At 40.6% G+C, this 19,020-nt stretch overlaps 1 protein-coding gene across 2 annotated transcripts; it reads right to left on the bottom strand.

Annotated features, from left to right (window-relative positions):
* Positions 1 to 231: 231 nt before the first annotated feature.
* Positions 232 to 18,732, bottom strand: RBM24 (RNA binding motif protein 24). Of its 2 annotated transcripts, none has more exons than XM_053396848.1 (4): positions 18,050 to 18,732; positions 17,046 to 17,169; positions 13,828 to 13,882; positions 232 to 2,818 (listed from the first exon to the last, which is right to left on the bottom strand). In XM_053396848.1, exons 1-4 carry the CDS (start codon positions 18,215 to 18,217, stop codon positions 2,476 to 2,478), a joined length of 690 nt encoding a protein of 229 aa, XP_053252823.1. In that variant the 5' UTR covers positions 18,218 to 18,732; the 3' UTR covers positions 232 to 2,475. The 2 variants fall into 2 exon arrangements, with proteins under 2 accessions (XP_053252823.1, XP_053252824.1); XM_053396849.1 differs by lacking the exon at positions 18,050 to 18,732 and adding an exon at positions 17,646 to 17,765.
* Between the last annotated feature and the right edge of the window lie 288 nt (positions 18,733 to 19,020).

The following is a 19,020-nucleotide window of genomic DNA, read 5'->3' as shown; positions in this document are numbered from 1 at the left end:
AATTCCACAAGTTAATTATGTATTGTATGAAGCAGTACTCGCTTGAGCCTTAAAGCCTAAGATTCGCAGTATTGTACAATACTGAACAAGCCAGGCAATGCTTCAGTTGTCTTTTCATGTGCATCTTTGAAATCACTGAACTTGCTCTTCTCACAACTGAGGAACTTTAGAAAACACATAGAGGCATCTTGATATGCAAAGAACCTTTTTTTTTTTGCAAGACTAAATAGGTTGGATTCAACAATATTTTTATTTTTTTAATACAAGTGTATAGATTAGAAGATTTGAAACATTATAAAGCAATATACATAATAAATAACATGCACATGAGAGTCATGTTATCTACCTTATATAACACTGGCTAGTACTCAAAATACTTAAAATAAATCCAGTGACATTGGATAAAGTCCATAAAAATGCTATCCTGTCTTCCCTTGTACGAAATTGTTCAAGTATAAAAAGATTTCCAATACAGTGTAAAATATTAAATTCCTTTTTTAGGTCAAGAATAAAAATTGCAAGTTATTGCAGTTTCACAGGACAATGTAAAGCAGCGTTTCCTAGCAAAGGAATAAAAGTTGTTCTACAAAGAGATGAAAAGTGGAAAAAAATACCTTTTTTTGATAGGAGGAAATTCTGACAACCTACCCATAAGACACTATGTGGATAATTTCATGGGAGTTTATTTCCACATAGCAAATCTAAAAATGGAGTTTCAGATTCAGTATTCCATTTATCTAGTTCGAACTAAGTCTCATTAAGTTCAGAGGAAAGGGACTTAGTCCCATTTACATATTACCCCTGTGACGCAGGAGTTGTTTCTGTGTTGCCCAGTCCTGTGTGTTACCAACACTTTCTAAAATTAGGAACCCGTCACATTGTAACAGTCACATGGTCAATTCCCACATCACTCACCTGATCTACATGGTTCCCATTTGCAGGCATTATTGGTGAGGTGTGTGGCCAGACCACAGAAACAGTTCCTATCAGCACAACAGTAATGCATTATTTGGGCCTTATTCCTGAGCAAATGTGTAGAGTATTATAGCTTTATAACCCAATCCTTTGCCAAGCCTTGATTTCTTGGGGGAAAGTTCCACTGAAATCAAGAGCTTTCTTCTAAGAAAACAGGTTTATGGTTAAGGTGATCGCGGGAAAAGCATGAAACTAGCATTTTTAAGATCAAAACCTTTAAAAAAAGTATTGAAAGTACCCTTATAAAAAGAGTACTAACAGAATTTAAATAAACCCATGTCAGCATTTTAGTTGATTAGGTTAATATTTTGTATACTATAGCTAAACCTACTAAATAACTTATACCATGAGATGAATACATAATTTTACAGTTTCACATCTAGAGTTGTTTTCTTTAGAGTGCAGCATAGTACAACTTTCAAAATAAATATATCTTTAAATAGCATTACAATTAAGGCACAATATAACCCACTTAGCATTAACCCTTGAAGAACTGCAATCTCAACAAGCAGTCTCATGAGAGACCTATGCTTTTTCCCAATAAATATTTTAAATAGGTATTAAATTGTATATAAATCATTTCCAAAAAAAAATAAAAATAAAAATTCCCTTAACACAGTTCTTAAAGGTTTAAATTCAGCAAATTTCTTCCTGCCTTTATTTGCAAGCCATGAATAGATACAATAAATAAAAGGAGAAGGCTGTTGTAGTAAAGAGCTGATCCTATTTCAGAATCAGAATAGCTGACACCAGCAGTCAAAGTTTCCTAAAAGTGAAACAGGATGGAGAGAGGGATTAGAATGTGACAAGCTCATCAAACGAGCACAAGTGATGTGTTCTTTCCAGATCGGTCTGTGTTATTGATTGTCTGTACAGCTGTTGCGCCCATTAATTCCACATCACTTGGTCCATAGTCCCATTCACACAGAGGACAGATGAGAAAATAACTTTGGTGCCTATCCACCTTTTCCCCCCAACCCCCCCCCCAAAGGCCACGTTCCTTAGTTTGTTCGATGCCCATTAAGAGATAGTCAGAAAGCATTTTTCTTACTCATTCAAACAAAGTTCTGTAGGCCATAATGAAAAGTAGTAATGACAGTCAGTGCTTTCAACATTTAAATAATAGTCATCTTCAACTTGATACAGGCTACATATTGCTCACCTGGACTTTTTCCCCTGATAATGTAAAATGCATCTTTTACTGGTTTTTTTGTTTTTAATATAAGCTTTTTTTTGTTACTTCTGCCATCCTTTCATGATAGGGATGATGCTTGGACTGATATTACGATACCCACCCCACAATACCACCCATGATATGGATGCATGCTGTACAAAGACAGCGGAATCTGTTTCTGTAGTAACACACTATTGCATTGTAGCTTTCCTTAAAGCTGTATTGGTTAAGGTTAATTGCCTCTTTTGTAACTATTTCTACTGGAAGGCTTGAAGGTAAAAAGATAGGAAGAGTAAGAAACAGAACTTTCTTCACAAGTCCATCCGCTATTGCATACGGTCTGTTTGCAGCTGTTGTGGCTGGTATTGGCCGAAAGCAGCAGCAGCTGCTGCAGCTGTCCCAGGTGCCGCCGCCGTGATTGGTTGCTGGACTGCATAGCCATAACCCCCGGCTGTGACATATCCTGCAGCAGCTGGGGATGCTGCGTAGGGATACTGGTCATAGGCTGCAGCGGCAGCAGCTGCTGCTGCAGCTGAATATTGAGCATATGCGGCTCCAGTGTAGTCAAGGTAAGGTGTGGTGGAGGCAGCAGCTGCTGTAGGCTGGACATGTGGAATGACTACTCCTGGCTGCACAAAAGCTTGTGGATATACATAATGAGCAGGGATCCTGTTGAAAGACAGAAGGCGAAAGTTAGATCTCACAAGTAAGCCTTACTTCCAGTTTCAGAACTTAAAAACAAACTCAAATTTAGTTGTTGTTATACGCATAGGGTTGCCACAATAACCAATTTCGATGGACAAATTGATCGTCTAAGCAAGAGCCGAAAGGGAAAGGTCTTACTAAAATCAGAACATAATCACCACTAGAGTGTCACAGTGTTAGTGCCGATTTAACAGCAGCTGATAGTAAGTACTATGAGACATGTTACTGATAATTTTAAATACTTAGAGGGACCTTGAGATGTGTAGGACATCTATTAAAAGAAGGAATAAATGAGATTTCTAGCTATGAGACTGGAGAACACAGGGTTTTAAATTCAATGGGAAGTGACAGGTTCCCCCCCCCCCCAATACTTGCTAAGCAAAGCTAGTGAGCATTTATAAAATTCTTAGCTCCATCAATTGTATTATCAGGTGTGGGGGGTTTTTTGTGTAGTTACGTTACATGTTTAGTTTTACATTGCACGTTTCCTGTAGTCATTTACACGGATCTGAGGAAATAATCGTTTTGTATCGTGGCAACCCTACTTGAATTGCTATGCAGACTCAGCACACATTAATTTCTCTGCAACCTCAGTCACCCTTATTAAAACAAAAAACAAAACAAAAAAACCAACAACACAGGCGACAAAGGAGTTTAAATAGAAGTTCACAAGTGTGGTAAACACAGCAAGAATCACACTTTTCAAACGGAACTATAGTGCAATTCACTCCGTCACAAGAGGCCATTGAGGGGAAGCTACATAGATGCCATTAAAATACACAACAGTGGTCCCTAGGCAAATGTGCACCACACTTCTGGAGAGGTTAAGGCCATGAGAGTCAAACCTGTTGTGACAAATCTGGCCACTGGTGTCCTGCTTTGTGCCAGCTTGTTTATTTCTATACAAGACAATGCTTTGGCATGGGTAGGGGCAGGATTATATTCAGGAAGATCTAGTGTTTAACAAAAGCAGAAAAAAATAATATTGTGAGGAACAACCTCACCGTTTTAAAATACATTATTTATTATCTTCCACATTGTGAAATGTCACTTCTTGTGTGTGCGCGTGCTCAGTAGTATAGTCAGACTAATTTTGACCAGGCTAATCGCAGAGGGTTGGACTGGATGACCCTCGGAGTCTCTTCCATGATTCTATAATGTTGATATTTTTAGCAGTGCTGCCGCACTCAAAAATACAGCATTTACATAGCATACTGAGTACGCAACATGCTTCATGTATCATCTCAGTAATGCTTACAAGACCACTCTGCAAGGCAGATCAATGTTATTGTGGACGTATGGCTGAAACTGAAGGAATTATTTCCCTAAGACTCCAAAGGAAATATATCGCTGAGATTTGAAAGATGGACTCTTCAATTCACATTCCTTAGCCACTAGCAACCCAGCTCTCAGTTCTCCACCTGTTATAAAAAAATAGACACAGGGATCCTTCATATCACAGGAAACCCAAAATGTATTATTTTTACATTAATTGTACCACCTTCAAAGTTTTGACCTGCAACTGAAACTGTATGGGGGCGGGGGAACCCTCCTATCCACATGAAGTGCAACTCTAAGGAGATCCAACAGACACACACGCACACACAGAGCTCCAGATGCAGAATAAAAGCTTTCAATGTCTCATGCAATGTCAAAAGATTTCCTTTCCAGCTGTTGCACAAGTCAGCTCCACCTGGTCACCCTATATAAATATAGTTAAGATTAATGAGAATATGTTTAAATAAAAATTACTTTCATTTAAAGTTGCCAAGAAAGAAAATATTCTCAGCTGAAGAACGCTGCCAACTTTGAAAAGTATTTCCCCCCACTATTTTAAAAGCGAAAATTTGCCTGTTTAGCAACTAATCACTCCCCCTTCAATGCCTGCACCTCAAGCATTGAAATGTTAAAAGTTTAACTAAGAAAAAATATATATTTACATCATCAATCTCCCACTGTCCGTGATGGGAGAACTGCAAAGTGTTAGTGATACATGGAAACAGATAAGAACAGAGCAACAAAACTGAATCTTAATCAATGACCTTTACAGATTTATTTATTTTTTAATGGTGATAGCGATTCATCAGTTTTAATGTTGAATCCACTTGCCTGAACCTTCTGTGTATCTAAGGACCATCTACATAATAACTTTGTATTCTTGTTGCAATGTTTTTAAGCTACACAAAAAGATGATTTGCTTATACTGTTTGCTTAAACACCGATTATTCCTGAGGTTTGCTTCTGTCAAATCTAACAGAGAAGACAGTCTTTAGCAATCATGTGAAGTTCAGTTTATGATATTGGTTGAAAAGAGAACAAAACTAAAACTAACTAACAAACCACCCTCTATCTTTCTCTACATGTCAACAGAAGCACAGTCATCATGGCTCCTGTATCCTTGTTAAAGAAGGGAGACGCAAAAATGAATGTACTCCTACTTAAGCTCTTGTGATTTGTTTCTTTTAAAGCCAAGCAACTAACAGGTGGAGAATTATGAAACACTATCCCTTTAGAACCTCTTGGTTTACAATATGCATGAACTCCTTGCAGGCGCCCCACTATTATGCCATTTTGCACGTGGTGATTGACAGGACAAGCTGCAGTGGGTCTATTTTTGATCATCTGTCATGCGACAAGGGCTTCCAGCTGAGCAAAATGACTTTATAAGGCCAAAGTAAACTTCCATCTGTTGGAAAGGCCAGCATGCAGAGATTGTCATGATACCGAAATGCTAGCTCCTTTTATGCTCAGCAAGGTCAAAAGGTTAAAGAGCCGTTTCCCATTATGCTGCAGAGGCATCTTTATTCAGTGGCTTTAGGGGTGTTATTTTGAACTTATTGTTTGGTATATATTGGTAGGAACAACTGAAACTGTTCTAGATTTCTTCATTGAAAGGAGATAGTTTTACTCTGATGTACTAGAAACAAGCATTTGGTGTACCAGAAATAAGCATTAATACCACAAACCTCTTCCTATGACTTTAATATGCTTGCTTAGGAGGAGTAAGCCTTGCTGAATACAGGAAGACTAGCTTTTGAGGAAATATGCATAGGATCGTGCCACAAACCCAGAAACTTATTTCAGTGGTTTGCTTTTAAGCAAGCGTGCTTTGGGTTCCCTATGAGTTGTCTGAGTCTATGCAGATTTACTCAGAAGTAACTGCTGCTGAATAAACTTGGTAACCAATCGAAGCAATAATTTTGTGGTAAATATTAACCTAATAACTTGTATCATATAATATTGTGGGCAAGTCTGTACAGAGCATACAAGACACTGAAAATGGAAATATAATTTAGAAAACAAATACATCTGCCACAAAACAGTTTGTATCAAAATTTAATAGCCTACGTTTTTGTTTTGTACCCAGATTATTAATGAGGTAGCTAACATGTTTCATAAAGAAGGCTGATCCCCAAAGAATTGATGCTTTTGAATTATGGTGCTGGAGGAGACTCTTGAGAGTCCCATGGACTGCAAGGAGATAAAACCTATCCATTCTTATGGAAATCAGCCCTGAGTGCTCACTGGAAGGACAGATCCTGAAGCTGAGGCTCCAGTACTTTGGCCACCTCATGAGAAGAGAAGACTCCCTGGAAAAGACCCTGATGTTGGGAAAGATTGAGGGCACAAGGAGAAGGGGACGACAAAAGACGAGATGGTTGGGCAGCGTTCTCGAAGCTACCAGCATGACAGGAGTGCCTGGCATGCTCTGGTCCATGGGGTCATGAAGAGTCGGACATGACTAAACAACTAAACAACAACAACAAGTTTCATTCAGGGCTGAAGCAGGAATAGCCTTATTATATCACAGGTGTCCCCTTAAAAAACCTTCAAAATAGTCCTTTGAATCTAACCCTCTAATCACAAACTTTAATTACTGCGAAAGATATTGTATAACTTGCACAATATTTTTGAATGGTTTCATTCAACAATTCATAGGTGCCCATTAAATCAGACGTTTACTCACAATACTATATTTGATCACATGTTATTCATTCCAAGCCCCCAACTGCACTCAGTATAATTGCTTAAAACTGGTAAAGGAAGCTTTGTGGAAACTCACATCCACTTTTTTTTAAAAAAAGTTAGCTTATATTAAGCCCTATTTTGTCCCTATTGATCACAATGGAAGCATTTTCAATAGAAGCACATAAAGCCTTAGACAAATATATATAAAAAACAAAAGAATGAGAGTTTTCTGGTAAGTCACTGATAGTCATTCATAAAAGCACAAACATTTCACCACCGATATCAAGCCTTGAATTCAAAAGCATTTCATTACTGATAAAAACATACATGTATGTTTTTATAAGCTGCACACCTACACACATTTACCTGGGAGTAAACTACACTGAACTAAACAGGGCTTACTTCTGAGTAGACCTGCATAGACTGCACACCAGGTAAAACATAGGTAAGAAAAACAGGCCCTTTCCCCAGCAGCTGCATGTAACACAGAAGCACGAATTGTTATGTTACCCTTACAGACATTCCAGGAAATAATAAAACGTAAATTGGTTGGCCCAGTGTCCTTTCCACCTTCTTTTAAATTGAAGATAGCACAAGTATTCAGAAAGTTAGAAAAAGCAACCAGCAGCATTAAACAGAGACTTCCAGATCTTAACTTGCAAAATATATTAGCTCTGGCAAATGGGATTTGCTTACCACTATATCTTTTAAGTCTAAGGCCAGCTATTTCGCAACATTAAATATTCTAAGATACAGGAAATCATTTTCAATGGGTGGGTTCAATGCTTTGCTATCAGCTATTACGGAAGATTGATTTACTAGGTTATTTTGGCATTTGAAAGTTTGCCCTTGCAAAAGCGTTTCAGTCAAAAAGTTACCCATATTCTCCTATCCACACTGCAATTTTTATAAGGACCCATGGAGTGGGGGGCATCCTGCTGCACAAGTGGAAATCCTTGTGCTGATAGGATGGTTACAAGCAACGTGATGGATACAAGTCTCACCAATATTTTCTCTATACTTGGGGAATAAAGTTTAATTTTATGCTTCAATTTTAATAGCAGACTCCAACTCAAATATTTTAGATAATATAGCCAAGTTCCTCACTGTATCCAGAGTCAAAATTGCTTTTTAAAAGTATTTCTGATTGTTCAGGTATTCTGTTAGACGTTTATACAGTAGTACCTCAGTTTTTGAATGTCTCTGTTGACGAACAGTTTGGTTTTCAAACGCTGTAAAACTGGAAGTAAACACTCTGGTTTTCTAACTTGCTTCGGAAGTTGAACATGAAACACGGCTTCTGTATTGAGTTTTCCATTTTGAGGATTCCGTACTGAGTTTTCTGTTTTTGAACGTTTCGGAACTCGGTCTTCCGGAACAGATTACGTTCGAAAACCGAGGTATCACGGTACAATTTGTGTGCATGTACAGTGTTTTTTCTTTGCTGTGGTTGGCTTGACACCATAGTTGTAACTAATTTTTATGGTCTGCAGACCAAATAAACTGAAAGGAATGTTTTTAGGAGGCACACAATGAGGTTTGCAGTGGGTACAATGAGCCATAGGGCCACTCTTTTCCCATAACCCAAACCTTTTGGGATAAAATTGCACTCCTGGTACATTTTTCATTTCAATCAGTGCTTTTTTCAGTGCTTTTTTCAGGGAGTACTCAGCGGCATGCAGTACTGGAGCCTCTTTTTGTTGTTAAAAAGTGTGGCACTTACAGTAACAACTTCATGGTGGTACCGGCAACCTATTTTTCTAGAAAAAAAGCACTGCCTACAATGTAGGACATTACAACTGTGCAGGTAACAAATAATGTCCCCAAATTTCAGCCACTTTCCATTTAGAGTAGGGTTGCCTAACTTGGGAACCTCAGGTGTTGCTGGACCCCCAAGTGCCATCAGCCACAAATAGCATGGCCAAAACTCAGGGAGTTGTAGTGAACAATGCCTGGAGAGCAACAGGTTAGGCATCTCCTAATTTAGCACTTTTGTTCTTTATTTTTGGCTGGGATAAAAATAAATCTCAAGAAAACCAACTGAATTTTACACACAGAGTGCTTATTTGTCGCAGCCAATGTAAGGTGTGCATAAACATTTTCTAACAAGAAATGAACCAGTGATGCAGCAACGCCTAGACAGAGGTTTATTTTTGAAAACCAAAAAGAGCCTAGGACAAAGAAAATATTCCAAGATATTTGATTTTTTTTAAACCCTATTTTTTGCCTGGGACTATGTTCTTTTTTTGCGACACACATACAAAATGTCCTGTGGCTTTTTCAAACAAAAATTGGTCCATGGAAGCAAACCTAAGTGCTCTTTTTCTGACACAATACACATGGCTTCGCTATGGAACATTGTACTACCCAGAGAAACATTTGAATTTAGATTGGGGTCCCAATAAAACCATTTGTGTTCTGTTTCCCAGGGGCGTGGGTTACTGTCTAAAACTACTGTACTGTAAAAAAAAATAAAAATCCCAGAAGAGGCTGCATATATATAAATAGCACCAGCTAATTATGGTGGCAATAACAATGGATCATACGAAATACAGGCAGTAAAAACTTCAAAACTGGCCATCACCAGATCATCATGCTTTATATTAAAAATGAGTTTCAAGTATCAAAATTTACGTGAACAAATCCAACACTCTAGTTATACTAAGATTTCCAAGAAATTAATTAAGCAAATGTTTTTGAACTAAACACAACCAGTTGGAGGAGAAGAAACTGACAGTCCAGAAGGCACTGAGTTCTGGCTTTATAGGGAAGCAATGTTATGGAAGCATAACCAGGTTCTCTCACTATGCTTACACCCTTTTAAATTACACTGCATCCAACTAACAGTAGCTGAGGACAAAATACAGCAGGCACTCACTTTTCTATCAGTACCAATAGCCTGTATTCTGGAAATGGCAGAATATCAGGAAAGAAAACTTTTATTACAAATTAGTAGGGACAGCCACTATGACCTTTACATAAAATGTTAAGACATTTACCTATTAATGCAACAATAGGCAAAAAATGCTATTCAAAAACAAAGGAAGTCTGAGGTGTTTCCCCCCATCCAAAAGTAAAATACCAAAGGGGGGGAAAATATTACTATACTACTATACTATACATCCATACTAAAACAGTGGAAGGGAGCGGATGGCGCTGTGGTCTAAACCACTGAGCCTCTTTGGCTTTCTAATCAGAAGGTCAGCAGTTCGAGTCTGCGCAATAGGGTGAGCTCCCCTTGCTCGGTCCCAGCTTCTGCCAACCTAGCTGTTCGAAAGCACACCAGTGCAAGTACTTAAATAGGTACTACTCCGGCGGGAAGGGAAACGGTGCTTCTATGCGCTCTGGCACTCGTCAGTGTGTTCCGTTGTGCCAGAAGCAGTTTAGTCATGCTGGCCACATGACCCAGAAAGCTGTTTGTGGACAAACGCCAGCTTCCTTAGCCTGAAAGCAGAGATGAGCGCTGCACCCCATAGTCACCTTTAACGGGACTTAACCATCCAGGGGTCCTTTACCTACTAAAACCTTACCTAGTGAAACAGTAAAAAGCATTTCAAAATGCCCACTTAGGATCTGATTTACTCACTATTCATCACGTCTACCACCTCATATATTTGCACTGCTTTCAAATGAAAATCCATGTGACCATTGGAAGGAAGTTACTTAATGGCGACTTTTGATGAACAGCTTAGTCTTTTAAAAAAACAATCCTGCAAATTTGCACACCACAGAAAAAGTGATAAAACACACAGCACACTTTTTTAAAATGAATTAAAAAGTTTAAATCAAGGGGTTTCAGTGTGGTGCCCACAGGCATACATGTGCTGAGCGAGACCTTTGTTGGTGTCCACGAGGTCCCCTTTCTCACCGAAGTTAGTTTTGAAAGAAGCATTCTATTACGGACAATATAATGGCTAGCAATGTGCGCTTCACTAATGTGTATGTCTGGTGCCCATGGCAGTTTCTCCAGTTTGCAAAGGTGCCTGTGAGCCCAAAAAGGTTGGCAAGCCCTGGGTCCAAAACAGTGTTGCATATTCAACCTATTTTAAAGTGTAACTCAACCATATGCACAACCTGCCAAATAAGACTTTTATTCGTTCAGTTACAATATAGCCCTACAAGCAAGCTACTTTAAAATTGTTTTACGCACAGCACAATGCTATCCATGCATACTCACAGACCTTGATGGGACATAATATCAGCAGGATCGCAACTATCCAGATACTTCTTAGTAGACAATCTCAGAAATTGAGTATTAGGGCATATTCCAATTATGCGTTCCAGTTACATGTGTTTAAGTTTATATACTGGTCACTTTGACTGCGATTGTGATCTGATTGCTAAGTTTTTTGTGCTGGTGAATGTCCTTGTTCATTCCAGATACTCCAGTTGAATGGGGGAGCTCTAATATTCAGAAGAAGTCTTCCCTCCAATATACACACGACCAAGGCATTCACTTTAATGGAGAAAGTGACTCGATAAAAACAAAATGCTGTTTACATGGAATTGCTCCACCCTCTTAAGAAATGGATGGGACACAATTATATGGGAAAAAAATCATGTGCTGGCTAAACAAGCCTTATATCGGTTGATGAAATATCTAACTTAGTCTTCCTCATATATCTTGTTTGTGGATTGGGCTTTAATTAGGTTGCAACCAGGGGTAGAGAACCTAAGCCCTATGAGCCTAACTAGGTCCAGCACAGGTCCCTCAAAGCTTTTACCCCAAACCATACTGCATGTGCAGTCACATGCAGCATCACAGGACATGTAAGGACAGGGGTGCCTACCAAGGAACAATTGCCAGCTTGTTTGAAAAGTTCCCAATTATTCCATTGCAAGCAGCTGACTGGTGGTCATAGTAAGACCTACCAGCATCAGCTGTACTAAGGAGTTCACCATTGGGATTAAAACGGCACTTGGAAATAGACTTCAGAAGGGCTTGCCATAACCACTGATCCATGAGAATATTTCAATTTTACAGGTGGGGGAATCTAAATATTTGATTCACTAGCTAGGTTCCATTCCCCACTCCTGCTACACACACTTACCTATGGGTAAGTAAGTCCCATTAAACTCAGTAGGACTCCTTTCAGAGTATGCATGTATAGGATCTGTGACATTAGTCTCTTTAGCTGGTGTCTGCTAGCCCAACCATCTTAATTGTTAAGTTTTTAAATATGTAAATAGCAGCTGGAGGTGATCAGGATAAGAGCATGCAGAAGGGGTGTGTGTTTGTGTGTTACCCTTTCCTCCCATGCTGCGTTCTTGATTAAACAACCCTCCTGTTTGTGGGGAAGCTTCCATTGATGCCAATGAAGCCATCTTCTAGAGGAGGGACATTTTAATTGAGACTGCAGTGAGAGAGGAAAGGGTTAAAACCCTGCCCAGCTCTGCTCCATAAACTTGCAGGCTCTTGGGCTCTGTTCTTGGTTTAAGAAAATACCAGGAGAATGTTATATGCCACTATAGGTGCCACAAAATACCTGCTCCACATTTGTAAGAACTCAATAATTTAGTGTGGCAGTACCTACTCTTTGGAACTTCCTGCCTGTTGATATCAAGCAGGAAAACTTTCCCTGTATTCTTTTCATCGCCTGCCAAAAACATTCTTGTTTAGACAAGCCTACCCAGATGCTTGGAAATGCTGGTGTGGATTTTAATCTGTTTTAGCATTTTAGCATCTTATATGTTTTAATGTATTGGAACTTTGTCTTGATTTTACCTTTTTGCAACCCACTTTGGAGGTTTTTATTACAATAAAGTGGAGTATAAATTTCATTAAATAGAAATAAATAAATGTAATGTATACTTTGGACTTGGTTTAGGCAGTCAGCAACGTGGTTGCTAATGTCTCATTTAAAGATATATAGTGTTTCAAAACTATTCTCAAATAAGCATGCGTGCTTAAAGTTTATCCCCCTTCCTTTCCTTGTTAAGTATTCAACTAACTTTTTGTCACGGGCCTTACTCAACAAGAATCAAAGAGGAGACCAGCGTACAAGACACTCAAGCAAGCAGATGTCACCTCCAACTTTGATGCTTAATTGTAGAATAAAAATGCACAGCAACTTTAGGAATAGCATATGTTTAAGTAAATCTGCGGAAGGCTAAATATATATATATATATGTATTATCTAATGGGAAAGTGCATGTGGACGCACATTGTTAATACAGGGAGCTCCAAACCCTTCCCAAGGAACAAAACCAAAACTGTAACATGCAAGCAATGTTGATTTTTCTTTTTTTTAAAAAAAGAAATCAAAAAAGAAACCACACAAATTTAGCACTCACTACAAAGTACGGTTAAAAAAATAAATATAAAAAAAGAAGTCACAGGCTACAGCTTGAAAGCAAAAGGAAAAAAAAGTCCCTTCGCTCCCCATGGCAAAGTCAACACTTCTCCACAAAACCAAAATGAAAAGACCACCAAAAAACTTTCACTACAGCTTTCTCAATAAATAAAAGCACACAGTTTAGCTATCAACACCACTTCATTACTGTAATAAATAAAAAAGCACACGGATATCTATTGACTATATAGAAAAAAAACATACATGCATCGTTAATCACCATTTTAGCTTGGTTTGTGTGTTTGAGTCTACTGGTTACAGAGTTTAATTCCAAACAGAACTATTCCACCTCTTATCATCATATCCTTCTCATCAGTTATCTTAACTGTAAACGATCCCTGTCAGATTAGAAAGAGATAAATAACATTGAGTCAACCTGAAGAAAAATACCAAATGGGGCACAGTGGCTGATTAAAAGGCACACCTTGTTTACCACATGATCTTACGAGCATAGGGGCTGCTTGAGTGCAAGGCCGGCATGCATCTTACACCACTTGACTCGGATATAGTATTTATTTAGAGAATTATCAATGAAGTGATGGCATTTTAAATCTGGAAATTTGAAAAATATAATTTTATTTCCAACGGTCACGTTAAGACGTACACTCTATATTGTTCCCACCCCCAGATATAAGCTTAAGGCAGACTTACCCAAAAGGCCTCTGTATTAATGCTGGGTGGAGCTGCTGAACACCAAAGGCAAAACCTAACAACAAAACACATCACATTCTCTAGGTGAGCATTGCATTTACTTCATGTGAAAATTCTAATAACCTCCCTGCGATCATTCTCAGTGAAGAGGAATATGTCACAGCATAAGCCTACTCATGTGTACTCAGAAGTAACTCTCAGGTCACCATCTTACTAAACTGTGCAGTATTGATTTTAGATAAACAAATCAGACAAAAAATATGATCTGATGCCATACGGTTTGAATACCTTGGTAAGATCAGCTTTATAGAGTACAAAAGTATTTCTCTCTCAAGCATTATAATGTAGAAGTAATGAGCTATTACTTCTGGCAAACTGCTGTAGCCTGGAGCAGACGTAACATTCACCATCTTCTAAACTTGGATGCATGCCCCTCTCCTGTATGAATTTCAATTTGCCATTCATGGTTTGAGTTAACCATGGTACAGGGTTATATACCTGCACTGGCACTAACTAATCAAGATAATCCAGACAGTGCTGATGCAGAGATAACGTCACACTGTTAAGACAAACCGTGGAAGTGAGAGGCATTCTGGCAAGAGTGAGGGGGGAACTTGCAAGTCAGTTGCACACTCCTGATCTCCTAACCACGATTCACTGCTGATTCACTGCACCAGGCTGGTTTGATCCTGGCTTGATTATACAAACCACAGTCTAAACTAACCAGAGCCCCACCACCTTTTTGTGTTGGCACATAACAATAAACTGAGAAAGGAATACAGAAGCTGAGTCTCACTTCTGCTCAAACATGACATGGAGGCTTTCAATCTCCTGCTTGTGGCCATACCAGATGAGAAGGGAGTGCAGAGGCAGAGGCTCATTTCTTACTATTCACACAGTACTAACGGATGGTTTAGTGTTATATCTGAAATGGGCTGGTCTGATTAATCACTGTTTACTCAAGTATTTAAACACATCGTTTGGCTGCCTGTGTTTACCATCTTCTCGTTAATCACTTTTATAAGCTGATTCTACAGGGCAGCAGCAACTATGATATGTCAATTTATAGACTATGCCAATTCATAGTTAGTACAAATTACAGTTCACAAACCCACTTCAAAATCGAGGTTTCCACCTCTGGTTTACCAGACAATTGCATGGTTTAACATGATGTCTGAACTGAGGCACTGTAGAGAAGCAACAGAGACTCAAATACATTCCCGTTAAGAGTTATAGGATATTTCCTATGGATTCCAATGTGTAAGCAAGATAATCCAAAACAAAAAGCAGTTGCTTGGTACCTCAGATAAATAAGGAGTTACTGTAACATTACAACCATGTTGGCCACCTTGTTAACAGATCAGTTCAGAATGGTTTCTACACAATTTCACTATCAAGGACCCACTGGCGGTAATAGAACGGTTAAAATGGAGGTGTTTGGGACAATGGGATAAAACAACCCTTAATGCTTGAAGTGGAAGAGATTTGTAAGAATGGACTGGTGCGTTAGAGGGAGCGTGAAATTCTGTTGAAGCTCAGCCATGGGATTTTAGGAACCCTGGTAGTTACTATGCAAATTGTTCACATTCCCTTAATAGCCCTAAATAAAAATCTCCAGCCTTTAACTTCTAAAATCAGAAGCACTACGCTGGAACCCGTTGCACTAATTCCACATATGGAGATGTGTGGCGGCTGACTGTAAAAAATATTATGCACACATTCGAAGGCTGAGCTCTGGTACGTACTAAGGACAGCTTCCAAGGTTAAACTGTAGCTCAGATTCAGCCCACGTTATCCCCAACCTTTACTTAGGAAACAAAGCCAAGTAGCTTTTTATCCCATGAATACCAATACTGAGTTCAGCAAGACCATGAAGCCCATAATACACTCTGGTTTTTCTTGTCAACATGGGAAAGTATGTTTCTGTAAATGCAAAACGGGAATCTGGCCTCACAAATAATTGGAAGCCATTCCAGGTGGTCATTTCTGCTTAGACTGGACAAAAAAGTTGGCAGCCATCTGCCAAAGATGGCGGCAAGTGACTATGTTAACTGCCAATGCCATCACCCTGTTGCACCATGTAGCAGGTGCGCATTTGCACTATTTTTATAAAAGTTATTTATTAAATTTATATATGTCCAACATTACAGGAGCACATTGTGCAAGTAAGCCTCCAGCATGTCCTCTTGGAAACAGGTGGTTTCAGACCCAGAAATTTATATCCATATAAAATAGCAGAATTCATCTCCAATAAACAATGGTGCCACTGTTTTAATTTGCTTAAAGTTTCCAAAGGAGGACATTCATTTAAGTAATGTACCACTCAAAACATGCAGAAAAATATTGAGTGTGTACCTAGTTCTATGTATCTACTATTTATGCGCATAAAGGCTATATAATCTTATGCACATTTATTTGGGAAACAATGCATCAGTGAGACCTAACTACAAGTAAGCTTACACAGGACCAAGTTACAAGTTTTTAATATGAAGAAAATGTCAACAATGCACATTTTCAGCACATATACAAATTATACTTCAAGGCTGTGGTTTCTGAACTCATACCCCTATTTCTGGGAAACTTCTTACCAAAACATTTGTTTTGTGAGGGAATGTGTAAGGTTCCCTTTAAACACAACTGATGTACACAATGACTTGCAGAGCCAGACAAAAGGATATTCAAAAATATTTTACCAAGGAAAGCCCCCCTTTCCCATTTTTCTCTTAGTGAAGTGTGTTTGTCTGTTTTGTGTGTACACTCACAGGAGAATAAGCCTCCCCACAGCACAGCTTCTGGAAGTAGTGGATTACTGCCACAGCTCCAGCATATAACCCTCATGGAAGTATCTTATGTCTCCCACCACAAACACTCATAGGAGACCCCATGGTTTTATGCTCAAAGGGCAGTACTGTCACTCTGACAAATTCAGCATTCATATTTGTGTTACTGCATCTTCCATCATATCATATCAAGTTTAGTAGGCTGCATTAGCACAACATTTGGCACAAGCCATCTTTAACATGTCTTGGCCAGCATGAGAGGCAGACTTGGGGCGGAGGCATTTTAATTGCAAGAATTGTGCTCCTTTCAGGAATCGGGACCCAATCCTCAAGCTATTCGTTCTGAAGTAGCTTCACTAAAATAGGATATGGTTATAAGTTTTCATTCTCTGCTCGGCTGATAAGAAGCCAGGTAAGGAGGACAGAGACTGTTCTTACCTGGCTGCATTATCCTTGGTTTTGCTCCTAGGTACGCTAGGTTCACATTAGCCTTTCTGCCATCAATGATTGGGTTAGGATCTTTGCAGGCCCTTTCAGCAGCAGCTCTGTCAGCCATGGTTACCTTGACAATAAACAGCGCAGGATATCAGAACTCATGTATTTGACACGACTCATATAGTACAGTAAGCTGGTGCAACGTGAAATGGAACACCGTTTCCAAGAGGCTCTCTCCGAACTTACCCAAATGAAAACGCTACTACTATAACAACACAGCAACTTTAGGATTTTTGTGGGTGTTTTGGGTTTTTTTGTCAAATTACTCTCACACAAAAATCAGGCTATATTTGAAGCGTCTGCCATTTCCCAGAGCACGGAATTGGAATTTTGCAGGCACCGAACACCCACTGACACAGTAGCATGTGCTGCAGCAGATAAAAATACGAACGTGTCATATCAGCCTGTAACCAGCTGTCTCCATCGGATGCCAAAATTTCACTAGCAACTTTTCATATGCAAGTTATGATGCAAATCTCATCTGAAGGGCACAGCACACAGCTTCCCCCCACCCCACCCCAGGGTTTCCTTTCCTTTCCTTACCCTCTAGAAAAGAAAGAAGTGGTCAAAATACACAATCCCGTCGACAGGGGAAAAGGAGACACCTCGTAGTTCATGTCAGTATTTATTGCGCCTATCAGCCAGCTGCTTTTCCAATCCGTTGCTCACAACAAGTTTTACTTAACTTCCAGGAAGTTCAGTTGGCTCACCTGCTCTACCCATCCCAGTCGCCTGACGATCACGCTCCCCCTCCTCCTCCACGCTTTTTAATTTTTTGAGAGGACGACGACACGAGATCCAAAAATATCGCCGAGTGTCTCCCTTTCTCCCTTTCCCACCCCCCCTCCTGCCAGTTGGGTTTAGGTAGCTGCGTTAGCCGCTCTCCAGGCGCGCCCGCACATCCACACGTTACACGATCCACCCATCCCCGCACCCTTCGCACTTACAAATCCGTATCCCCGGGATTTGCCCGTCTGCCTGTCGGTGATGACCACGGCTTCCTCGATCTCCCCGAACACCTCGAAGTACTTGCGCAGACTGGAGTCCGTGGTGTGGTAGGGGAGACCCCCGACGAAGATCTTGGTGTACGTGGTATCTTTCTGCGTCGTGTGCATCTTCCAAAAAGATGCCGCTCTCCTCTAGCTACAAGCCCCGCGCAAGCGAGGGCTGCTGGTGGCGGCGGTGGAAAAGAAAGGAAAAGTACAAAAAAGAAGGAGGGGAAAGACTCCGCGGCGAGTTGGGTGGGCTTTGCGCGTGCCGCTCACTTCCAGCCAACTTCTCCCACCTTCCGCAGAGACTGCCCTGTTTTATATTTCTCTGGCTTGTCAGCTCTTTCCTTGCCCTTCAGGTGGGCAGGAGGCGTCGGGAGCTGCCTTGAGGTAGACGCTGTTCACGAGGAGGCGGAGAAGGTGGCGGCAGCAGCGACCACAGCAAGGAAACGCACCAGGGCCCAGCCGCAGGCTATTCTGCTGCCTCCTGCCGCCTTTGGCTTTCCTCTAAAAAGCCGCCAGGCGCGACCTCCCCAACTCCCGCTGCTCCGCCCTCCCTCCAGCAAAGCGGGGCGGGGAGCCGGGCGGGGCCGGCCCGGCTATTGGCCGCTTCCTCGGCGCGCCGCTGCCACCCGGCCGTTGGAAAGGAACAGCTGCTGCTGTGTCTGTGTGCGCGCGCGCTTGTCTGTGTGCGCGCCTCAAGAGAAGCAAGCCTGGAGGAGGAGGAGGGGGGCGGGAAGATCCACGTGCGCGCTGGAAGGTGGCCTCGGGCTCTGCGCGCACACGCGCCTCCCTCCCTCCCTCGCCCCGCTCTGGTCAGCCGAGCGCAAGAGGCGCAGGAGAACCGAAAGCGCCTCACAGGTGCGGACGGGGAGAAATTCCCTCAGCGCGCACTGCTGCTCACTTTGGCGCCACTGCGCACCGAAACC

The sequence above is a fragment of the Podarcis raffonei genome, chromosome 7 (genome assembly GCF_027172205.1).
Source record: "Podarcis raffonei isolate rPodRaf1 chromosome 7, rPodRaf1.pri, whole genome shotgun sequence".
NCBI lineage: Eukaryota > Metazoa > Chordata > Lepidosauria > Squamata > Lacertidae > Podarcis > Podarcis raffonei.
Note: the sequence above shows the minus strand (reverse complement) of the source record. Positions and strands in the feature narration are given on the sequence as shown.